General features: G+C 41.0%; 1 protein-coding gene across 8 annotated transcripts in view; it reads right to left on the minus strand.

Moving 5' to 3' along the window:
* Positions 1 to 26255, minus strand: part of szt2 (SZT2 subunit of KICSTOR complex) — a 154158-nt gene that overhangs the window by 31135 nt on the left and 96768 nt on the right. For 6 of the 8 annotated variants that reach the window (XM_078259548.1, XM_078259545.1, XM_078259549.1 and 3 more), the window contains 10 exons: positions 23062 to 23235; positions 19916 to 20107; positions 18197 to 18399; positions 17070 to 17236; positions 15198 to 15295; positions 14641 to 14773; positions 9615 to 9745; positions 7883 to 7930; positions 5350 to 5471; positions 3074 to 3259 (listed from right to left, as the gene is read on the minus strand). In XM_078259548.1, coding sequence (XP_078115674.1) covers positions 3074 to 3259; positions 5350 to 5471; positions 7883 to 7930; positions 9615 to 9745; positions 14641 to 14773; positions 15198 to 15295; positions 17070 to 17236; positions 18197 to 18399; positions 19916 to 20107; positions 23062 to 23235 — 1454 coding nt within the window. The remainder of the gene's footprint in view (positions 1 to 3073; positions 3260 to 5349; positions 5472 to 7882; positions 7931 to 9614; positions 9746 to 14640; positions 14774 to 15197; positions 15296 to 17069; positions 17237 to 18196; positions 18400 to 19915; positions 20108 to 23061; positions 23236 to 26255) is intronic. The other 2 variants (XM_078259543.1, XM_078259544.1) reach the window with 2 other exon arrangements.

The following is a 26255-nucleotide window of genomic DNA, read 5'->3' on the forward strand; positions in this document are numbered from 1 at the left end:
TTGGAGTCTTTCTGCACCACTGTCCTCTTACTCACCAGTGGGAACAGTGAGGTTGATATGACAGCTGACTCATGATGTGAGGGAGGAGGAGAGCAAAAGTAAAAGTGTGAAGGAAGACGGGTTGTTAAATATGCTTAGCAAACAGTTTTGTCACTGGAAGCACATCTCAAAAGCTACAGACTGTGAAAGCCTCTCTGCCAGAGCTGAGCATAAATAATCCAAGAGGATATATGGAAACTGACAAGGACTAAATTGCATTGTGGTGGTAAAGTATTTCATTTTGAAAAACAAGGCCGTTGACGTGTCTGGGTTGTATTTCCAGGATATGATCAACACAAGAAGGCAGGGAATACAGAGGGGGTGATAATCAAGAATAGAAATGCTTGGTCACATGGCTGAGAAATCTTGTTTGGGTTTGTGCCGCAGAGTCCATCAGTCGCATATTGATTTGCAGCTTCATATTTAATACAGGAGGTCCAGCAGTTGTGCTGAGATAATCAAAACAGAAAACAAGCCTGAATAAAGCAGCAACCAGCTCTCATGGAGCTGCAGGTAGCAGAACTATGGGAGGGAATTCAGTGACAGCCTCTGCCTGTCAGCATTAATAGTGAATGTAAACTGAACCCTGTGTTCACCTGAACCTCAGTTCAATTTCCTAATAACTCCCCATCTAGTGTAAGTTAATAATTCCTATATTATCTAAATAGCAAAGCTGGTTGTCTTCTCGTTTTGTGTGACAAAAGACAAATCACATTTCGAAGGAGCACAGATGCACCATGAGAACCCAGGTAAAACCAGATCTTCTGGGTTCTGTTCCAAATGTAAGAAAACCAAATGTAAAAGTCTCATTAACATTTGTAATAACAAACATTTCTAACTTTCATGACCTAGATAAACAGATAAACGTAAATGTAAATGGACCAAGTCTGGTTTCTTTCAGCTCCGATCCATATCCAAATTAAAGTCTTTCCCCTTCTGCCCAGAGCTGGAAATAGTCATCCATGCCTTCATTTACCTCACGGATTGACTACTGCAACTTCCTCTACTCCGGTACCACCCAGTCATCCGTGTCCTGCCTGCAACTGTATATCTGTAGTAATATCCTACATATAAGTGATGAAATCTCAATGCATCCTGGTGCATTCACATACTTAAGAGCTGTCCACTTGTGATCGGATCGCTCAGTACGAATCTCAATGCCAGGCGTGAATGGGGCGCTAGTCATCCCACCATCAAACTACAAACAGGGTTGATTGCACCTTTGCAGCCACGGCCCCTAACGTTTAGACCAATCTCCCACTCTCTCTTAGATCAGCCCCTTCCCTAAGCTCATTTAAAACTCAACCCACAACCTACCTTTAACAATTAATAGTAGAACTATTAATACCGCACAGTACAGGTCCTGCATTCAAATGTTTACTTCAAGTGAAAAGAGAGGCATTATATCAGCACAAAGTACTTACATTGACTTAACGTCAACAAGGTCTAACATAATACTGGATAGTTTAATGATTAATCATATTTTAAATCATAATATTTTGTGAGTAAAATCTGAATCTGTAACGTAAGTACAGTAAGCACTAACATTTCTCTGTCAGGTAAATGTAGCAGTAAAATGTTTTCCTCTGAAGAAGTACACAGTGAGTCAAATGTACACAATAAGTGTAAGTTATTTTGAGGTACAATGAGTTAGAACAGTAGGGACCCCCTACTACATACAGTATATTGTATAAAATGAAGTGGCCTACACCAATTAACACCAATTAACCTGGGCCTACAATAATGTGTGGGCAGCCTAAAGCCTTTATACAGTACATTTTTAGTGCATCTTATTTTTCTTCTTATTCGTTTTATTGGCGGGCTACAATTCAACATTTAAGGTGCATGCCGCCACCTACTGTACCGGAGTGTGTAATATCATGACTTTAAACAACCATATTTTTAGTGCATAGAATACTAAGCTATTAAAATATTAATTGTTGGCATGATTTTATAAATCACGTTTTAATGTTAAACATACATGTGGAACAGTGAATTCTTAACTGTATCTGTGGATGGCTACCTTAGTGACTACCTTACCTATAGGACAGTAAGCCTATCATCAGTGGGGGGTTTTTTCACAAACAATATGTTGGATTCATGTTAATTACTTTTTAATTGCCCCTCAGGGACAAATAGTTTTTTAATTGAATTGATTTTAATTGAATGTAAAGACATTTTCTTTAACATATATATGTTATATAAAACATCCAATCGTTTTCATATCTAAACATTGTAATAAATATACAGCTGTTTGGGGCCCTTTTCTTTGACGTCCCATTTGCGTTTGACTTATTTTTCTTCTCTGAACTCTGATACTGGAACCACACCATGGAAGGTCCCTAGATTCCAAGTACTCTAGCATCAGTGTCAGCATTAGAACATACACCATGAGAAGCACATGGCACACAGGCTGGTAGCGTACAGGTAGTGACACCATCTCTTATGTGGCGGTCACAGAGATTCCTACCCAGGGTACAACAGCTGTATGAAGTCTGCCCCAGGACCTGCTACCTTCTGCAGCCGTGTGAATCCAGATGCTGTCCCGACCTGGTTGATTCCACCTCAACTAGCAGCTCCCAGAATGGGTGGGGGGACGGGGGAGGTTTACTACACATGACAGTAAGCATGATCGGTCCGTGTACAGTGAATGCAAAGAGTCTGTGTTACCTTATTTCACAGATATTTATGCAAGTGCCTTGTTATTTCCGACAATTTGATCCGACAATTGACAATGAGAATCCGGAACAGCCACAATCTGGACGGTAAAACTGAGATTAGCTCTTATATTCAAGTTTATGTTCAGCTTGTTCAAAAGTTATTTGGGAAATTCCTATTAAACACAATAGGAGAGGATTTGAATTGCGATTTATATTCTTAAATTTATTTTGGCGCTTCCTTTGTTGCCGGCTAAAACCTTTTTCTATGCTGGAAAAAACCCTGAAATAACCGAACACTGAATTAGTTTAGACGGCAGTTCTGTTGTTGACTTGCTGACAATGCGCCACATTAGGGACGGCGTCAGTGTCTTTACCTGTTTGGAGTCCATTTCGTGGATGGGTGCGTCAGAGAAGCAGTAGTGATGGAAGAGGCCCATCTTCTGGTTGAGCAGGCAGTGGACAACATGAGCCCTCGCGTTCTGCCACTTCACGAGGCGGTCCAGCTCACGGTTCAGAGAGGCGCCCAGGTCCACAGACCAGTTGTAGCTGTACAGAGTCACCTAAAGAATGATGGTAACAATGAGTCAAACACACCCCCAAGATGCTTGCACTTATACAAGATGTGGCCTGTAAACAGCAGAGCAGTGTAGGCATCACATAACTGCACCTCTAGCTTTTAAAGCTCAGCTAAGACAAGTGGTCAGATGGTAGAAACTGTCCCCATTTAATAAGTGATTTACACAACAGAAACTATGAGCAGAGATCCGCTATACAAAAGACAGCACATTTCAAGCAGCGCCAATGGTATGAAACGGTACACACTTCCTGTCTCCTAAAGGGGCGTGGCCTCGTTTGAAAGTGTAGTGAACGTCGTGTGGATGCGTGAAAAGTTGTATTTGTATAATTTATTAATATTTCCTTTTGCCAACATTAGATATTTACACAGTTGAAGGACATATTTGGCATAACAGAGATTAGTTGAATAAATCATAAACGGAATTGAGTAGTTTTGTTAGGGTGTTCACGAACGTTAGCTTATCTGTGTTGCCAGATCTTGCGAGAGTTTGGTCCTGAGACAGAAACCTATTCTCCTAAAGAGGCGTGGCCGTGGCGGTGCCCACGTGACACAGATACAGGAAACTACTGTGAGTTGGGGCGTCTCCGTTCTAAATCGTCTCTGGTTTCGTAAGGGTGTTCACAAACGTTAGCTTACGTTAGCTTATCTTTTGCCAGATCTGGCGAGAGTTTGGTCCTGAGACAGAAACAAGTGTCAAACAAAGGTAACTTTCTCCTGATGTGTCCGTCTGAAAAATGACATTTTAGTGTCAGAATGTTCTGGAGATGATGCGGCTTGTGAAAAATGGCTCGTATATATATAGTTTGGTGACTATGGGGCAAAAGAATCAGTCATAATCCGTGTTCATGGTCACTTCTCCCGTTGGAATCAATACACTCAGGACCTGCCGCTAAAGAGGCGTGGCCGTGGCCCACGTGACACTGATACAGGAAACTACTCTTGAGTTGGGGTGTCTCGGTTCTAAACCGTCTCTGCTATGAGTAAGTCAGTGTTGTTCATCTACCTAAGCAGCTGTTAAATGCAAAGAAGGACCAGTAAGGGGACATGCACTTCTGCATTTAAAGGGTCATTTCGGTTTTTGAACCTGGACCCTGTTTTGGCATTGGTGTCTAAGTTACTAAAACATCTTTGGAATTGGTCCAGTATTGAGCAAGAACGCTGTAACCTGCAGTCACGAACCGGGCTGCAATGTAACCCTACAGGACAAATGTTCAGTGTCAGTTAGCGTCCACTAAAAGTTCTGTTTTTGCCGCTGACAGGCTCAGGCTATTATTCTAAGTGTCTGACAACATTATGGAAAGGATCCCTACAGAGATAGACCTTTTTGTTAAATATTAAAATCCTTTCTGTTTGTTAACATGAAACAGCCCCGAAATCACCATCACCAAACTCCATTTAAATAAATAATACTTTTAGCGTGTATAGATCCAGCATATTTCCACATGTAAATGGATGAATTAAGGGTTTATTTCAACCAAATCAGGATGGCAATTGTTGGAGCAGTGTAAAGACGAACCAAGACAGTTTTGCGTAGTTTTATTTTGTTTTTGTCGACTTTGAATGAAGTGTGTTTTACGATGATAAAATTACTGTTTATTTACGGAGTAAATGGAGTCTGGTGGGTTTTTGGATAACAAAAAGGATCTTACTCTTTAACAAAAAAGGTCTATCTCTGTAGGGATCCTTTCCATAATGTTGTCAGACACTTAGAATAATAATCTGAGCCTGTCAGTGGCAAAAACAGTTAGTGGACAAAAATTAAAGGTGCATATTTGCCCATTAACGTTACATTACAGCTTGTTTCGCTGCGGTTTACTGCAGCGATCATTAATACTGGACCAGTTTCAAAGATTGTTGTTGCCATCAGTCACTTAGACACAAACACACTGGAAAATAGGGTCCAGGTTGAAAAAAAAAAAAAGGAAGGTACCCTTTAACACAACAGTGGTTCAGTGTTCAGAGATGTATTCTCAGCTGAAACAATCAGGACCTTTTGTATTTTTAAGAACTCTGTCTTGTTCTCTTGGCCTAAAGGGGCATTCACAATACTGAGGCTACCATATGCCAAGTCACCTTTTTGTCCACGATGCTGATGAAGAGGAACCTCTGGCGGGGAGCCAGCCCGGCCCCGGCCTGGCTTGGACTGAACCAATCACTCTGCTCCAGAGCCTCGAAGCGCTGGAAGCCCTTATGAGCTGGGCAGGAGAGAGAGAAACTCCGTGAAATGGCAAAGCAATATGAATCAAAGTCCTTTTACACCGACTCCCTAATGACTGTCAGGACCCTCTTTTATCTGTTCTTAACTGTAGGATAACGGTCAATGGACAGCACCATACCATGCCTTTGCACATGTACTGAGAAACTGTCCAGCGGGTCTTTATGAACCCAGAAGCCAAATGCACTAATTACCCAGGATTCTCTGAGAGGTTTCCAAGGTTTTTGACACGTGACTGACAGCTGTGCCTATTGGAAGAAACAGTAATGCTGCTCTGGAAATTCCAGCCATTTGTCAGAGAAAAAAAAAAGTGCTGAAAATGATCAGTGGGAGAGAGAACAAAAGTGTTTATTTTCCTTTCCATTCCACAATAACATGTTAACATGACATTATTCAGAATCCAGTATCTATATGTTGGGGACATTATATCTAAGTCGGAAGGACATTATAAGGCAATGCCATTACCAGAGATTGGTCGGATGGCATTTCAATTTGCTTCAACTCTTAGCTCTTTTAAACTAAACAAATGTATTTTCCCAGCAGTATTCATTTCCCTGTCTGCTGTGTTTTTCCTGCCACGTATGTCTCCTGCCATTTCCATCCCCACCCACCTGCTGAGCTGTTCCAACTTCCCCTGTCACCCCTGCAGTATATATATACCCTCCCATTTCCACTCATTCCCTGCCAGATTATCCATTGTGCTTACGCCTTTGCTTTCCAGCCTTTAGTTCTGCCTGCCTGACCCTTCTTCAGATAGGTTTGCCCGTTTTGATTATTGCACGTTTTTGACCATAATCTGCTCATCTCTGACTCGTGCATCTGGGTTCAAACCTGAGCCTTTTCACTTTGAGCTATTTATTTACTGTATTAGAACAACACTAAAACAGCACTGTCATTTATAAGCCTTTGTTTTTAATTATCATGTTATTGTCTCCTTTATTTCTTATTTTCAATGTATGGTATTTTCCTTTTTATTGTCTTTTTAAGAAACTCATTGGAGTATTTTCACGCAGCTCAAAGTGCAGCTCTGTACTGGCAAAGTGACATGTACTCGGGCACACTGACGTCTGCCCGGGGAGTAAGCTCCACGCTTGTCTTTAGGGCCGTACCTACTTACTTTTGCAAGTCACTGAAGTTATAAATCAGTTATATAAAAAAAGGTTGAAGATATAACTTTACTAACTGTCCTAAATATGCTCAGCACAGATATTTAAATAAAGATACACCCATCACCAATGGATGTGAAATGTTTGATCCAAATTTGGAGGTTCTGATTCAAATCTTAGTCAATCAGCTTAAATAACTGATATGACGTTAGCTTTTAACTGAGATGTTGGGAGACTGATCCTGTCACATCAACTGATCTTTTGACCACACAGGACTCACCATCTGTTGGGAGTTGTTAGTACTGCAGAAACACACAGTCCACTCTGATTGTACAGCGCTGTTTCACAGACTCTTCCCTCACAAATGATCTTTGGCTGAGTGCAGACACTGGCTCGCGACAGCCAAAAGATCACTTTGGGCCTGTTATCAGGCTTCTTGTGAAATTAACGTTAATTAGCAACAGCTGATATAATCTGCAGCCGTTGAAGTTTGTTATTTTTGCCTCTAAAGTATCGAGTATCGAAAAATGCCTCGTCATTTAATACCCAATTTCAATACCTGAGGAGTAAATCTCATCAGAGTCAGTGAGCCAATCAGCATGCAGCATGTTTCCACCAAGATCGCATAATGTCAGTGATTGGCTGTCTAACGTTACACATCGTAGAGACACGCAGGAGAAACTGAAGGAGCTGAAACATAAATAAATAAATGTGTGCCGTAATGCATATTGTTGTAATATTTTACTATTTTTTAGTATTGAAAAAAGTATCGTTTAGGAAACGGTATCAAAGTCACGGTATTGGTATCGGTACTGGTATCGAATATTTTTTAACGATACCAAGCCCTAGCCAGTACTGATGTCTCGCCAGGCGCTGTATTCAGAGGAGAGGTGTGCCACTGCCAATCCAGGGCTGCACTTCAATTGGGCGCAAAGGTTGCTTGTTTCGTACTGTTCTACAATATTTCTGTCACTTTAATTAGGGAAGGTGTACCCACATGAACCTCTCCAAAAACCCTCTCCCTTTAGTCACTTGACAGTGCTTTGTGCCTCACGCCTTGAGTCACAAAAACAGAGCCCAATGTCTTTGTTTGATGCCTTATGTAAATACGTAAAGCAGTTACAATTGCATTTGAGGAGTTTGAAAGCTGTCCACTTTTAGGCGGTGTTGTGTGTTAAATTATACATTCATTTAATAAAGACAATCCAAAACACATTAAGAAATACATTTCTATCAAAAGCAGCAATTTAAAACATCCCATCAGCATCGATGTGTGCAAACTTACGTGTGAACCTATTTAGCACTGGGGTGTTTTCCTCATCTGAACTGTCTTCTGCAGGCAAACAGAGATGGTACAAACAGCAAGGCGGCATGGACAGTGAATAGCACAGCTCGACACAAACGGAGCAGACACTTGCAAAATAACACAGTGATGTTAGACAGCTGTTAGCATGGACATAGAAACACAGAAACAAAGAGCAGCAGCAAGGAGAGCATGTTGGAAGCTTGGACTCAGGCTTAGACCTCCTCTACATGAGGGCAAAACAGGTGTTAGCAACATGCAGCAGCTAAGTCTTTACACGCTGTCATACACCAATATAGGCCTCCATTAAAGGTGCCGTAGGTCGGATTGTGAAGATCCAGGTCTTAGTCTGACTTACTCTTAATCTCAATTCCCACTCCCATTGTTATATATAAAGGCACAATGATTTCCCTAAAAAACAGTTCAGACTAAAACAAAAGTAATCCCTCTCAGTCATCACTAATGACCCCTCTGTATCTGCAGAGAGAGAACCAACTGTCTGATGAGTAGGGCTGGGTATTGTTCCAAAAATTGTAATACCATTAAAGTGATACCGATACCTTACCAAAAGAGTACTTTATTTGATACCTTTTTTTTCTACTTCATTCAGTACCCAGTATCTGAATGGAAGCATTTAGTTGTGTAAAATGCCTCCACCTCTCCTTCCTATCCAAATGATATTTACACAAGGACATTTTTTAAAGGGTTCGAATGCGTTTGACTTCACCACACCACAGACTGTATGAGTTGTAGCTGCTGCGGTATTGGGCCAATCACATGTCCCATTAAAGCCAAAGAACACTTGCAGTGATTGGCTGCGAGCGAAACATACAAGTCTTCTTTCTAGATCTGGGTACAAAAAGTACTGAATGCATGTATCGTTTGACTGGAGAAGCTTCGATGGTATTGGGTTATTTCAGTCGATACACAGCCCTATTGATGAGTAAACCGGACTTTTGTTGTAGGTGCAATACAGCGTCTAGCCTGCCAAAAACACAGAATAAGATTTTGGATTGATCTGAAGCGGAGTCACCTGCGCACGTCAAGAAACTCCGGGAAGTCCCCCCGTTTTACCCTCAGCTTGTTTCGCTGCTGAAAGATGCGAGTACACCTTTTGATACATAAAACTGTGTGTGTGTGTGTGTGTGTGTGTGTGTGTGTGTGTGTGTGTGTGTGTGTGTGTGAAACTGCTTCTGTGTTGAGCAAAACCAATGCTATGTTACAGTTTAGGCATTCAAATGGCCATTCACAGGAACCCAACATTTCCAGGACCTGCGTGTTTGACATCTTCACTAATTTATTTGGTTTGTTCAGTTGAATCCAATTTTAACGTTGGGCAACGCACAGAAAACAACCTAACAAGGCAAAAATATGGGGTAAATATATAGAGGTAAAAATCTTTTTAAACCAAGTACTTGCTAGCTTCTCAATCCCCCATGTCATAGAAAAGTTCAAATGAATTTGCTGTTGCAGTTGCCTTTGAATTAGTACCTGGAGTTACTTCTTAGGACTTGGCCACTACATGCAACTTACAAACTGGAAAATAAACGGTCATAAAACTGACTATAGATGACCATTGTGTTGCATAATGGATCGCAAATCATTCATTGTGTTGCATTGTGTCTACTGTACAGCTGTGTAAGCAGTGCAGAGGATGAGCACTGGCAGCAGGTGGCTGCTGGGAATGTTTAGAGACACTGGCTTTAGCAGTTACCTTGCTCTGTGCTACAGTGCCACTGATGGAAGTTGCGGCCAATGAGAACAAAGCTCCTTGTAGTGTCTGGAGGCTGGCTGAGGTTCTGGACAAGGGGGAATGGTACAAACATGTCTCCAGATGGGGGACAGCTGAAAAGGTTAAGGAAACAGAGAAAGCCGTTATTGTGATGTATATGTAACACAATATTGGTTTGAGTTATTAAGAATGAAGGGATGCAAGATGATTAAAGTCCCTCTACGCTTGGGCAACAGGATTTTTATCCCTTTTGTCTCCTGATGTGGAATATCCTTTTCCCTCTGCAACGCACTGTTGTCTGCTAACTTGGCTGGTGGTTTGTGTCCCACCTCAAACAGCCAGTAGGAGTCACTAGTGCAGCAATAAGGACGTAATCCTTCACGGGCTTCCCACCAGGCGAGTGCTTGTGTATGTTGGATGCAAGAACAAGGTGGATGAACTACTTACAACCGGGAATAAAACCCTGTCTCTACGGTAGTGCTCGAGAATGTTGCCCCTGCAGCATCTGTATACTCACAGACTTCAAATTGGGATGCAATCCAAACTTTTATTGCTTGTTATCTGTCTGGCAGGGGAAAGGGAGCCACTACTGACTGGAAGAAACTTGTGTTCTATTGTTCAGTGAGTTAGATGATTGTGTCAAAAGAAAATGTCATAGTAAATGTGTGATCTGAAGTTCTCATCCAGTCTGTTGGAAATCTTGTAGCTAAGGACATTGTAAAATAAAATCAGAAGGAAAACTTAAGTCTTATTTAAGGTTGTTTTCCATGGAAGTAAATCTGTTTCATCGGATTTTGAAATTAAAAAGCCATTGAATTTCTAGCACTGAATATTTATGCATTGAAATTATGCATCTGAATTTTTTGCCTCTGAATTTTACTCTTCAAACTTACAAACAACTAATTTTCACCTTTATTTTTCTAAGTTCATAAATTAAGAATCAAAAATACAACAAATGTATATTATACTATATAAATTCAGACACAAAATACAATGTATAAAATTCTGTGTTAACATCCGGGAACCCAAGGAAAAGCAATCAATTCTAGAATCTACATCGGGAGCTTGCCATAGTAGCAGCAGCCAACAACTGGAAACTTTTTACAATTTTCGTCTGCTATTTCACCTAAATTCACTTTTTTTATGCGAGAAATCAACTGTGTAGAGTTCAAATACAGGCAGTTTTACGAAAATGAATGGCCAATTGCACATTTGCTCCGATGTTGTCGGACTTGAGGATCGCTCGCTGGCCGGCCTGCCAGTGATGCTCACAGACCCCATTGTCAGCTGGAAGTCTCTCAATACGATACAGCGATATGATACAACGATATGATACAACGATACAATACAACGATATGATACAACGATACGATACAACGATATGATACGATACAACGATATGATACGATACAACGATATGATACAACGATACAACGATATGATACAACGATACAACGATACGATACAACGACACAACGATATGATACAACGATATGATAGAACGATATGATACAACAATACGATACAGCGATATGATACAACAATACGATACAGCGATACGATACGACAATACGATATAACGATACAACGATATGATACAACGATACGATACAACGATATGATACAGCGATATGATACAACGATATGATACAACGATACAACTTTTATTGTCAGCCAGGGCTGACATTCTTTTTGCATCCCTGGGTACCTCAGAAGTAGACATACATACAGACATACATAAGATGAATAACACCAAAGGACATACATGAAACATTACCACAAATGACATAAACACACAAGTATGGAAACAAAGCATACATGTATAACAACAGAAAATGACATGACCATACACACAGACAAGGTCTTGGAGACTCGTAACCCTGAATAGAAATTGCACTGGATTTAATGTAGCTGGTTTAACAATAGGATAGATTGATGTATGAAAATGTTTTTAAGTCTGTTGCGATTGAAAGAATGAACTCTAAAGCATCTGTTTGAAGGCAGAAGCTGATATTCTCTGTGTAAAACATATGAAGAGTATCTTGGAAAGACAAAAAAGTCCAGGGTGCTCAGGAAGTTCAATCAAATGCTTGAAGGTGCTCTTTGGGGTCGGTAATTCAATTGAGTGTAGAGAAAAAGAAAAAATCCAAGGCACTCTTCTTCAAAATTATTTAAAAAGCCTTTTTTACTGGCTATTTCATGATAGAAAATTTAAAAGACATTGGGAGAAGCAACCCACGCAGAGCGGCACAGACAGCCTTCTTCCCCTGAAGAAGGCTGTCTGTGCCTTCTTCAAAAATCATTTTGAAGAGTGCCTTGGATTTTTTCTTTTTCTCTACTCATTTGAGGAGTAATTCAAAATGTTCCTGGCCAGTCTGAACATACTATTATTGTGAGCTTTCTGAAAGGAGTATGCTACAGGTGGTCCTATAATCTTCAATAGACTCGGACACAATTATCCATTGTAAGATAAAAGAATTATAAAGCTTCACAAGCAATTGCAGACGTGACGTTTACGAGCTCGCTGGGCAGCCACAGCAGGAGTCAGAGGAGTAAGAGAGCAGCGTCTGAAAGGGCAGAGAGAGGTCTCTCTTTAACATAGCCTATGTGTAAATAATAAATAATGGCATATGCTATTTAGACTTAAAGGTGCTGTAGGTAGGATTGTGAAGATCCAGGACTTAGCCAAAGAATTTGAACATCGACAACTTCTAAGTCCCTCCACTCCTTTCTGCTAAAGCCCCAAAGGTCTCATAAGCCCCTCCCCCTACAGGGGAGAATGAATGCGCCCTCCCGGCCCTGATTGGTGCATCTGAACAGGGAGCTGTGGATTTTTGTAAATCGCACTACAGGCTGTAGGTGGTGCCAGAGGAGCCAGATGTTTTTTTAATTACCTGCTTCATGTAGTTCTACTGGAACATAGGGTCAGTTTCAGCAAATATGGACAGAAAGTTAGTTTTATAAGTCTTACCTACTGTATCTTTAAGGGGAGACACCAAGCTTATAATTTTTATTCATTGGCTTATTTAAAACAGGGACAATACATGTATTGCACCAGATATACAGTAGGCTATCACAATGATAATTCCCATCTGTTGTCTCTGGGCATGGAGGCTATAAGTGCACATCTATAGGCTATATAAAAATATATATTTCCACATAACACTAATGTACACCTGTAGGACAGACCAGTGTTCAGAGAGGCATTATCAGACCTGAATGACAACAGGACTCTTAAAACTTGTTCATGTTGATAGAAAAGTTTGAGCAAATGTTGACAAGCAATGTTTTATACAACCCTCGTTAAATAAAAGTATGCTAAAGAGAGACTTGTGTCTCTGCTCTGTCAGGCGCTGCTCTCCCTCACCTCTGGCTGCAGCTCCGTGTGTGTGCGTGCGTGCGTGCGTGCTCCAGCTCGTAAACGTTACGCCCGTAATCGCTTGTGGAGCTTTATAACTCCGAAAAGGCAGATAACCGCAGGTTGCTGTTTATCTTGTAATGGATACTTGTGTTTTGTTATTTAAACAAACGATTGAGGAAATAAACTTGTCCATGAGTCTATTGAGAGACTACCAGCTGACAGTGGGGTCTGTGAGCATCCCTGGCCAGCCGGCCGGCCGGCGAGCAATACCGGCAGCCACCAGCTGACTGTCACGTCAGATCGGAGCAAATGTGCAATTGTCCATCAATTTTGGTAAAACTGACAATATTCAAACTCTACACAGTTGATTTCTAAGTTTCCAGTTGTTGGCTGCTGCTACTATGGCAAACTCCCGATCCAGATTCTAGAATCGATTGCTTTTCCTTGGGTTCCCGGATGTTAACACAGAATTTGAAACATCACATTTTGCAGCTGAACTTGGCCTGCTGAATTTGAGCAAGCTGTAAATATATTAGTTGAATTTTAAACATTGTGTTTTGCGTCGGAATTTGGTATATTGAATTTTTTACGTTGAATTTTTTATTCTTATTCAAATTCAACGGCTTTTTAATTTCAAAATCCGATGAAACAGATTTACTTCCATAGTTTTCCCCCGGACATGACAATTTGCTCAGCTGGTTTAAAGGAACACGCCGACTTATTGGGACTTTAGCTTATTCACCGTATCCCCCAGAGTTAGATACATCCATACATACCCTTCTCATCTCCGTGTGTGTCGTAACTCTGTCTGACGGCTCCAGAAATAACAAGGTCACATGAGACACAGCCATCTTCTAACCGTATACATACTGGGAACTATATTCTCAGAAAGGCGAAGCACTGCTACTCTCTGCTCCTCACCACGGGGCTTCTCAGGTGCTGCGAGCAAATCACTCCGCCCAAGTAGCAGAAATAGCAGTGCTTCGCATTCTGAGAATATAGTTCCCAGTTTGTATATGGTTAGAAGATGGCTGTGTCTCATGCAATGTTGTTATTTGTACACGCTGTGACTATACAAATCACAACATGTAAATAGGAAAATGTTATTTTGTCACTTATTGGGAGCAGTAGGCTAGATGGAGCCAGTTACCTCCAGGATCTGTGCTAAGCTAGGCTAGCGGTGGGTGTGTCAGACAGAGTTACGACACACTGGGAGATGAGAAGGGTATGTATGGACTTATGTAACTCTGGGGGATACGGTGAATAAGCTGAAGTCCCAATAAGACAATATTTTCTTAAGGCATTTTTGCAACTATGCACCACAGTAGCAAAAAACTAACTTTTTGGAAAGAAAATACTGAAATGCCTGAAAGCATTTGAAATTTTAGTTTTGAGTTTATGTCCTGTAGGTAATTGAATTGTTTGTATTTAAACACTTAAAGTAATGGAAATGATGCTGAGAGCACATCAACTGTAAGCTGTTTTTTAGAAGGTGAAAACAGCAGCAATGTCGGTCGAAGTCTCAGCAATAAAAGCAGTTGTAATAAGCTGTGACAAGTCAGCATTAAGGCGGTCAGGCTTTCAGTTAAAGTGGAATGGTGAAGACCCATTTTACTGCTCATTTCATACCCAGCACAAACGACTCACCTCGTCTTTTCAAATGCCTTCACTGTCGTGTCACTTGCCAGAGAGCTGACCAAATTGACAATCTCTGCTAAGATGGAAGGCAGCAGGAAGTGCGAAGCCATTTCAGCCGTGCACTGCTGAATGGAGGGGCACCCTGTTTTCCAGCAGCCAGGTCAGAAAAGAGATAACAGGTTGAAAAAAAACCTCAGAATATAAAACCGCTGCAGATGCAGTCTTTCTGATATACAGTGGCACTCATAAGTTTATGAACCCCTGCTAAAGTTGACTAAAAAGAGGAATAAAAAACATCATCTTTTGGGAATTGATCTTAATGCCTTAATTTAAAAAAATGAGGAAAAATCCAACCTTTAAGGACACCAATTTTCTTTGTGAATGAATAATGTATCGTAAATAAATAAATGTTCTTCCTTAAAATACAGGGGACAAAGGTCAGTACACCCCTATGTTAAATTCCAATTTTTTTTATTCCTCTTTTTAGTCATATTTAGCATGGGTTCATAAACGTATGAGTGCCACTGTACTGTTTCCCATTCTGGTAGAAAATATGAGACACTTACCAAGTTTAGCCATGAAAGTGATCCATGGCTGGCAGGTAACCTGGTAGATGGGGTGTAGAGTGCCTGCATCTCCCTCCTCCAACTGATACATCTGCCTCCTACACAGCCAAAAAACACCCATAGTGCATCAGGGCATGTTTACAGCTGCTGTATCATCAACAGCCATGAGCTGTGGGGGTTTAAAGGCTTGTTGAGCGTTGTCAGTAACAAGGATTTCTAGGTCAGGGGCGGAGGTAACTCATGACACTGCTAACCCATGGTACTCAGGGTTTCCGCCCCAGAAAAGTTGGTCTGGTGGCAAGTGTCATTTTTCGACAACGGTCCAACTGATGGCAGTTTCTGTGACAACAGAATCATGGACGGAATAGCAAAATTGAGAGTTTAGCTATATAAGCTATAAGACAGATTTCATAGGGCCCTACATTAAGTCAGTAGCCTGGGAAAACCCTGACGAACTTCTGGCAAATTTTAGATTTGCTCTGCAAGTCCATCTGGCCAAGAGCCCATTCAAGCCCATTTCCAATTTTTCCAAATCGAGGCACCATTCACAACCGTTGAGGCGGGCTTTACACGATGACGACAGCGCAGCGACGGCGAGCAGCTTTTTGTTTACATTCAACATGACGGACACCCAAGCGCAGCAACCTGTTGATGCCGCTGTCGCTGCTACGTCACCCTGATCGTTGGTCTGATTGGTTGAAGGACTATCCAATTGCGCCCAGAGGCATTTGAGCGGCGTCCCTTGGTGACGCCCCTTTGGAAATGAGCTGTGAATGAACCTTGCCCACGCTCAGTTATAACTGAGAAGGGTCTGGTGTCAACCAGGCTGTTAAGTCAGTGCTAAAAGCTAACTGGAAATTAAATTATATATATAAAAATATGATTTCATCTACGTTTGCAACTGAGCTGTAGTTTAAAAAACATCTTTAAAATACATACAAATAATTCCCAGTGGCTTGGTCCTGGTGGGGGGCAATTTTGGCCCGGTGGGCCACCAGGCTTGCAATACACTGTTGGAAACCCTGCAGTACTGTAGTAGTAGTAGTGCATTGGACACTTGTAATTGTTCACATATTAGAAATTGTATTGTAGGCATAATTTCAGTCTGAGAGCATCCAGATCTACATCTCCTGGTCTAGCTTTCGAGAACAAACCCATCACCACAGAGAAGAACCTTATACTGTGTCATGACAGTGCCTCTTCTCTGTGCATATCCTGTGACATAACTCAAAAAGAGCCTCAGACATTAAACCACAGCTCACATTAGCTTTCCAACTGACGTTTCCTTTTGTTTTCTTTTTCAGTGTATTTGACAGGGACAATGCTGATTGATCAACAGCAAACTGCATGAAAGAAGGGCAACTTCTATCTGTTGTCCCTGGCCAGATGTTAAAAAGATGTACAATAAAAACAACACGTGACAAACTTTAGATATAGAACATAATACATATGCACACCATACAGTATGGGTGGCTGGAAGTAAAACCCACATGAATGTCTCCTTGCCTTGCTGAACAAGCTACCAAGCAAGAATCCACCAGGGAAAAACTGCACCGCTCGGGTCAGTTTCCAGATCAGATAGCTTAGTAGCTGAACAGCTGTAGCACTTTTTAACATTAAAAATCTGCATTGTGTCTACCTGATTAATGTGTCTCCAATATTCACACTCCTTTAGCTCTCTAAATGTGTCCATCTGCTGTTTGGTTGCTGAATACAGAGTGTAGTACACTGCCCGCACACTCACACCTCTATTCCCTCTTGGTAATATAAAAATAGTTTTAATTGCAAAAACCCTTTTGTGGTCAAATCTTTCAGCTCTAGCACCCATTGGTAATAACTCAATGCACTGATAGAGTTGCAGTTATACTCTACCTCTGGGTCTGCTCCAGCTCCACAGCCAGAGCTTTCTCCTGGCTCCACGGCTGCTTTACGTTCTCCGTCTTGTGTCTTCGTCGTGCTAGTCGGCCCTCCTCTCCTCTTTCTTGCACTATGTCGTCAGTTGTCTTTGGGCTCCCGAGCTCAGATGAATCTGGCTTACTCTGCAACACATTGAAGTCACAAATAACGAATATAAGCTCTGTGTGTAACACTGGCTCATATGGAGGAATACAGGCTAAAATGTAAACACAGGTTTCAACAATAAGGGTCGCCCGATGGCCCGGGGCAAGTTAAACGCCACTTAACGCTGCAAGTTATTGTTATAGTGATTACATTATTATTAAACATTGAATTTTAAAATTAAATAAATAAATATTTTATTAAAATAAACAAGCCATTCTTTAATGTCGTCAACTGTTTAGTACCCTTCTTTTTTTTTTTTACTTTCTTAAAGTATTGGTTCAGGCACCGGTACCGTTTTAAAAGTACCGCTTTAGCACCGGTATCCAAACCAAACAATACCCAACCCTAATATTGACTCTAGATTCAAATGTGTGACTAGATTAAATATATAATAAATATAATAATAATACAAATCTCAAAATCAAGTTCATAAAGTCACTTTCTTTGCATTCATTTGATTCCCAATCAAGATACACTGGTAAGAATGGCTTTCCATTAATATGTATTTAAAAACAGTTCTGAAATGCAAAATAATTTTAATCATGTGATAAAACATGCGATTAATCGCGATTAACTATAGAAATTCAACGATGAATCGCGATTAAGAAAATTTAATCGTTTGACAGCCCTAATATATACATATATACACACACATCGAATCATGACATTTTGGTCTGTTGGTGTTAGATTATTAATGTTAAACAGGCAGTGAGTACAGAAAACACTTAATAATATCATGAGGTAGGTGCTTTCTGTTGAAGTTATTATTTCAGTCAGCAAATTTAAAGAAATCACAGTGTCACTCTAATATTAATTTAACCCAATTATACAACCCATTTACAATAATACGTCCATGCATATTGTTTTAAATTGTAATGAAGCCAGTGATTAGGAAACACAGAGTTCCATGATGAAAGGCTTCCTCGGGAGGAACTGACCTGAAGTATGTCCCAGAAGCTGCGGCGGGTGCTCTTGTTGGTGGGTGTGGTGGACTCGGGCGTGGCGGTCCCTGTCCCAGGCGTGCTCCCTACAGACTGGGTTAAGGTGATAGGAGCAGGGCAGCTTTTAAAGACCCGGGAGCCACTGCTCTGCCTGGGGCTGTCCTTTACTTCCTTCACCTCGGGCAAAGGAATCAGCAGCCCTGAAGACACATTTTAAAAGAAACAAACAAACAACAAGGCAGTTAGATCCAAGTCAGGGTTGTCCCTGTCATTATAAGGTTTAGCTGCAGCACCCAAGCCGAATAAATGTAACTAAAATACCTTTCTCAGATCTAATGATTGTAGTTGGAATTCTCTTCTTGGAAACATTTTTTTCTTTAAGCTTTTTGAGTGTTATTTATTTATGATCTGCTCTAGCTTTGCCAACGTTTCAGACACAGATATGCTAGTAATAAAAAAGGTCTAAAATGATGTGAAAAAGAGACACAAAACTACCACAAAGAGACACAAAATGCCTACAAAGAGACGCCAAATGACCACAGAGACCCAAAACAACCCCAAAGGAAACACAAATTACCAAAAAGAGACACAACACGACTACAAAGAGATGCAAAAACCTAAAAGTAGACACAAAATGTATAGGGAAATTGCATTTTTTTTCTTTAAAAAAAAAAAATAATGACATTTTCTTGAGGAAAGACGCCTTAAACCCCCCCCCCCCAAAATGTATTTTACCAGTAAAGAACAAAAGAAGAGAGCTTTGGTAAATAGTGAGTTGATCTTCCTTAGTTTTTTTCGCAAGTTCACAACTTGCACTGTAGACAGATGGACATGTGTGTGATTTGCCTGTGCAGAATGAAAATAACTAACTTTATGAGGTTTTTTAACATTAATATGCGTTCCCCCAGCCTGCCTATGGTCCCCCAGTGGCTAGAAATGGCGATAGGTGTAAACCGAGCTCTGGGTATCCTGCTCTGCCTTTGAGAAAATGAAAGCTCTGATGGGCCGATCTGGAATCTTCCCTTTATGATGTCATAAGGGGAAAGGTTACCTCCCCTTTCTCTGCTTTGCCCACCCAGAGAATTTGGCCCGCCCATGAGAATGAGTGAAGCATGGCAGTTGGTCAAGGCCACACCACCACCCTCCACCTTGCCCCCCCTCTCTCCTCCTCAATAGCAAGCAGAGAAGGAGGAGGTAACCTTTCCCCTTATGACGTCATAAAGGGAAGATTTCAGATCGGCCCATCTGAGCTTTCATTTTCTCAAAGGCAGAGCAGGATACCCAGGGCTTCTTTTTAGTGAAAAGGTTCAGTGTTTTAGTTTACATTAACTGCGTTGAGTTCGGGTCGGGTTTGGACATAAAAAAACAGAATGCCTGTCATGTTCTAGTTGGGCTCGGTTACTACTCTCTAGTTTGGGCAGAAAAATGTGGCCCGAGCTGCAGTTCACTGTCACTATTGTCACTCCCATGCTCTGGTTCCAGCGGCTCGTCATGCTCGATGCCAGCTGGCTCGCTATTTGGCGCCATCTGCTGTTGTGAATGTTTATTGACATATAAAAGTCCCGACCCCGAATATAAGACAATCTCACGTTTTTCAGACGTATTTATATTTGGGTCCATACGGTACATGTTAGTCATTGATTAAGAAAAAAACTACAGGAGGTTTTTTTTTTTTTTTGGTGAGGAAACATACAATGAAAAACAATATGAGCTCACCTTTAGCCTCTTCTCTCTGAGCTTTGGTTGCTGGGCAAAGCACCCCCAAACACAGAGGATTGGGCAAGACTTTCAGCTCCATGACGACATCACAGAGCGCGTGGCGCAGCGCCCCCTGCAGTTTATCGCTCAGCTGTAAGGGGCTGACGTTGCCTTGTTCCCAGATGTCAAAGCGCACATACAGCTGTGGCTCTGTAAGAACACAAGCAGACACAACGGTGATCGGCAGCTTTGACACCTTTGACTCAGTACTCCCACACGTTCACATAAAACCAGCCTTTTGCTGCATGTCATTCCTGCTCTCCCCTTTCATGTCTTCTGCTGTCCTATCCAAATAAAGGCTGAAAAATGCCCCAAAACATAGAATAAAATAATAAAAAATTGATAAAGACAGTTGAATGACGTTGAATATCGCGATAATGATATCACTTGCCATATATAAACAGATATTAAAGTGTTCTCAGTTCTGCTGCTTTCAGTATTCTGCTGAAATACAACAAACCGCTTGTTGGATTTAAAACAAATGAAAGGAAATCATTTCCAACATTCTTTTACTGAACAAATTAAACGTTGAATTGGATATAAAAGACATGGCTAAAAAATGAATGCAATTCATTTCAAATGCAGTTTTCTGCTGATATTTTCTTTCAACTAACACAAAAAAAAAAAAATCTAGTGTCTATCGTGATATGTCGCAGTTTTTCGCGATGTGTTTATTGGGCCAGTTGATAATCGCGATGATTATATATATATATATATATATTATATTATATATTGTGCAGCCCTAATGAGTGCATATAGTGGGGTTATTAGGGTTAGTGTTCTGGGGGGAGAGCTGCAGGAATCAACATTCAATTTAAATAAGGAAGCTGCAGCGTTTATGGGAAATGTGGTCTTAATTTTACAGGCGGTCAGCAGTACTGACTTGAAGTTATTAATCATCTCTACCATGGTGTCATTTCTTTCCGAAGCATCACGATTATTCTGACGTAGGATGTATTAATATTTAAAACACAAGCCAAAGATTATCCACATCTCCCCGTGTGTCAGGCACTCACACGGACCTCGCAAGCTTCATTCGTACAGTCGGATACAAATATCATCTTTAGAGGGGTAATGAAAAATAATACTCATGTTCCCGATATGGAAATAACTGAGAAACTAGACATTATGAAGAATTGCCGTCGCCACTTCTGTCCTCTGCTGCTTCCTTCTTACGCTTTTCATCAAAATTCCACATCATGCAAACTTATAATATTTTGGGTAACCTTCCATTAACATGTTTTTAAACAGTATACAATAACAAATTTGGGGACATGCATTATGAATGTCACTGAACAGTTAAGTTTTAACTAATTAAACTCACCATTTGAGGATAGCGATATTTGAAATGCCCCAAACCAAACAGCTGGGGTCTTATTTATCACTTTTCTCCTGTTGCAACACTGACAACACAGTATGGCTAACACTTTATCAAGACAATTATATTAATGAGCCCTCAGAACCATGATTTAATGTTGATTTATGGCCCTGTGATGCAGTGTCACATTGACAAATCTAGCCTCCAGGAACAACAATCTCTTCATATTACACTGTTGTATTCATTTACCAGGAAGATTTACTCGTTCAATTTTAGGGGCTTTTAATATTTAGACTTTAAATTGAATAGCCGGACTGTTACCCATAACGCCGCTTGACATTTTATGACTGTAATTAATCCATTTCCTAATTAGTGCAGTTTATACAATAACATGGCTCCCGGGAGTCGGGGCCTACATACTGTAACCTTGTAAAAAAAAAAATGAAATTGTAATTCTAAAAGGGAAACTGCACTGATTTGACACGTGGATTTGCAGGAGCTTTTGCCGAGTCTGAGAAAATAAACCTGAAGATGTCATTAATGCAGCGTGGGCTTGGACATTTTAAGACGTCACCTGGTATTAAACGACAAAATCAGCGCAAAATGAACCTAGGGGTTAATAACACGTGTACCGAGTCAACCGTTCTCTGGGAAATGTTTTCATGCTAGCATAATGAGGGTCCCTACATATAAACCGAAGCATTGACAACTTTGTAAGTGTACACGTAGGGACCCTCGTTATGCTACCGTGGAAGTGTGGTGCTATTTTGAGCCTTGTTAGTGGTATAGAAATAGCAATTTCTTCTTAGTTTACGCGTGCTCCGACGACTAGCGTTATAAGCTAATTAGCGGTTTGGGCTAAAACTGGTCACAATCGATTAGCATGGAAACATATCCCAGAGAACGGTCGACTCGGTACACGTTATTAACCCCTAGGTTCATTTTGCGCCGGATTTGTCCTTTAACATGTGATCTGTATCTTATTTGGATCAGTGCATATTTATTCAGGTGTAAATGTAGACAGCACATCGGAATCAATCAGATCACCCAGAGCACATTTGAAGGCCGCCTGTCTCACATTGGGATCTAATCACAGCCAGGTATAAATGACATGGGTACAGTCTAACCACATTCTCAGAGCAACGGAAAACCAGAGTCAAAGTCCTTGCACCGGTACACATACTTGGCCAATAAAGCTGATTCTGATCCTTTCCCTGCATTGGTTCAAAAGGTTTACTTTTATAGTACCATACCTTATTATTAGGGATGGTAATTGCATTCATGCGTGAATATGGACCTTCATTTTTGCTTCATCTTGCGTTTCCTTACATTCAAGGGCATTACTGCGTCAAGGCACCCATTAAATCATGACCCTCATGTCATCAGTAAACTGTTCACGTTTACCAACTTGACCAGTGTATTTAGCTTTATACAGGGCCACGAACGGATCAGGCCCAGCTAATCCATCCAGGACATGGTCAAACCCTACACCCCAGCCCGCCCTCTCCGCTCTGCATCAGCCAACCTGCTTGCTGCCAGGGAATACACCTGAACACACCTCCCTGTAAGACCAGCACTCCCATGGGCGCACAGATGGGCGCAGGTGCATTTGCAATTTAAACGACGTGGGCGCTGGACGGGAAATTGACAACTGCGTCGGTCTTAAACTAGCAAAGACACTTGCGTAGGGATGTGCGCTGCGCCGGGTGCAAGATAGGGCCCATAGTCTGGCCTCTGAGTGAACCAGCATCAAGCATATCAAAACCCAAATTAGGTTTACCGCTACCTGAGTTGATTCTGATGGCGTTCACTTTACCCACAGCGGTCAGCTCATCAAAATGGTCCGGATGAAGGGGCCTGGAGCAGTTCTCGGGTCTCTGCAGTGCAGCACAGTCCGGAACTGGAACCTGAAGGGGACGACCATGAACGTCCACAAATGAGAGGGCGATGCAGGCGATACCTGAAAGAGCAGGGGGATATGTTCAAATGAAATCTAGTCTCCATTAGGTTTCCAACTCCTACCTGCAGTGTCACAAATCATTTGCTTTTGTTCAAAATTATCCAAGGAGCCTTGACAGTGAAGCAATTTTCATTTCAGCCTCGGGGTTATTAGGCAAATATCCATTTGTATAACTGGAAAATATAATATTCGGTTTGAATTGCCATGGCTGTCACCTCATCCTTTAGTTTTGTTACAGCAGAATAGATTTAATATGAGCACAGTAGAACCTAACAGTGAAATTGGGAGTCTTTATATCCATTTTTTATCCTTTGATGCTTCAGTTCCTCATTACATTTCAACTGTGCACATGCTTTACCATAGGGTATAGTTGCCCTATAACACTGGATGTGTTAGCTTTGACATGCTGCTGGGTGTTATTTAGGGATAGACCGATTATCGGCCCTGGCCTGTTATCGGGCCGTTTTTTTTTTTGTCAGTTTGCAAATTATCTGTATCGGTGTTGTATTTGCCTGGTAACCGATCAAGTTAATGAATTAAAAAATGGTATAACTTTGGCTCGGCTACAGCTCTGTGTCTGTCCCTCGGCTTCGGTTTCACTCACCACTGAGTCTGACTTAATGTCCCGCCCACAACACTAGCTGACTCTCTGTTACTGGGTATTATGTCGAAGGTTTCTAATGTATTAAATAATCGCTTAAAGCATTTAAACAAAGTTTTGTGTTGGAGTTTGTAACATTCCAAAATCTTAATTTTGACTTAAAGATTTTCATTTTCACTGTTATCGGTTTCATTAACTACTAATAATCGGTATTGGCCCTGAAAAACCAGTATCGAACGATCCCCTAGTATTATTACACATAATGGGTAGGAAGCGCCATGCATGCCATCACAGGCAGGAGACAGAAAACACAGATGCATTTCAGAAATACTTTTGCCATTTCTAACAAAACATGCCACAAAGGAGACATGCCCATTTTTTCTAGTTATTCATTATCGTATATATTTCACCAAAATGATCACATATATCCATTGACAATGAGAGGGAAGGTGTCCTGTTACAGAAACTTTCCAAATGTAATTACTAGCACAGAAACCCATACAGATCACTTAAAGTCCGGTCATAAAAGTAAATTAAATTGAATGTGCACAAGTTATTAAAACTTTGAATTGCATCAACTTCGGCACTGGAGGCAGGAACTGTTCACACCGGCTTCGTTTTTCCACGTTGCATATGAACAACATTATATAAAACATTCAAAAACAAACAATTTTACATTAGCTCTTGAACCACGTTTCCGTTACATTAGGTCGGCCTACACAACAGTTTTAGAACAAGCTATTTAAATTCATAAATGTGCAGCAGAGCCAGAGGTGACACAATGTTTCGGCAAACTATTTCGATAATAATTGGCACTCCTTTGCGAGCGTTGGCATCATTTTGATAAGCAGCCAATGAAATTAACAGAATGGAATTCAGGCCTAGTTGCAAAGACAAACGCAACAGCACCGCTGGGTGGCATAAAACAAACACAAGTAAATGGAATATTGGCAAATATGTGTGTGATAATCTTCAACTAAAATTAATTTTTTAGTTGTACATTCAAGTAGAAAGGTCCCCTCTTCTGATGCCAGAGGGGCTGCTAACAGTTTTTTGTGCGCAGGTATGGTGGATGGACAGCTGCGCCGGCCATTGTATTCAGATGGATCTGCCTATCAGACCAGTGGGGACATCTGAGCAGATACTATGTGGCTGGCAGTAGCTCAGTCTGTAGGGACCTGGCTCTGGAAGCGGAGGGTGGGCCAGTAGCTAGAGTTTGAGTTTATTGAATTCATGCTCACAGCTAAACAACTGAATGAAAAGCAGAATTTACATCAGTTTAGAAAAATAGAAGGTCTAGCCCTATAAAAATAAATAAATAAATAAATATACATAATTACACATATGCACCCATACATTTATACTCACATACAAACAACCATCCAGTTATAAACCATTGATATGGTGTACGTAAGGGCCTTAAAAACAGTTAAAAAAAAAACAACAACAATACAACTATAGTATAGTACAACATGATGTACAGCACATGCACAGCCAACAGCAAACTCCAGAGACTTCAGCTAGTTGTAGACAGGTGCCCGTTCACATCCTTGGCACTGCCGGGGTGCCTTTGAGCAAGGCCCTGAACCCGTAAGTGCTCGGAGCGCTGACTATGTGGCAGCTCCTTCGCTCTGATATCTCTCCAGAGCAATTCATGTGCATGTGTGTATTGCCAGTGTGTGTGTAATGGCAAATAACAGAAAACTAGAATTTAGTAGCAGCTTAAATCCATGTCTGTCCAGACTCATAATATAAGAGACTTTGAAGGAATTTAATAAAGAGGTATTAAGTGTATTTTCTGGTGAAATGGAAGTTCAGAAATATGCTGTCTTTACTTTATTTATTTTTTTTTACAGATGACTGATTGATTGATTAGACACATTGTGCAACAACAATCACCTGAAGCTCAATATAAGCAAACACAATGAGCTTGTGATGGACTAGCAGAGGAACAGGATAGAACACAAAGCTGTAGCCATGACAATAGACAATGCTTCAAATATGGATGTGACTGCAAAAAAGCTACACATTCTAAAACCTGGATGTTTCTCACACACACCCACCCACCTTCAACCGGGCAGCACAGAAGATCTATCCATTCACCAGTTTCAAGAGGAGTGTCACCAACTCAGTATCCGACCAACACACACACACACACACACACACACACACACACACGAGTGGTGATCGGGCTGCATTTTTCTGTCCGAGCCCGGCCCGCGTCCGACAGAGCAGTAACCAAACCCCGGCCCAAACCTGACAGGCATTAATATATTTATGTCTGAGCCCGACACAGTTAAAATCGCATTTTCTTTCTCATACTAATGACACATGTACGTTTGTTTGTGTGGAAAACCCGCTTTTATTAAGCAACTATAGGAAGGCATTCGGAAATGTCCACAGATGAGCGCATCAGCGC

This window comes from Sander vitreus, chromosome 9 (assembly GCF_031162955.1).
Source record: "Sander vitreus isolate 19-12246 chromosome 9, sanVit1, whole genome shotgun sequence".
Classification (NCBI taxonomy): Eukaryota; Metazoa; Chordata; class Actinopteri; order Perciformes; family Percidae; genus Sander; species Sander vitreus.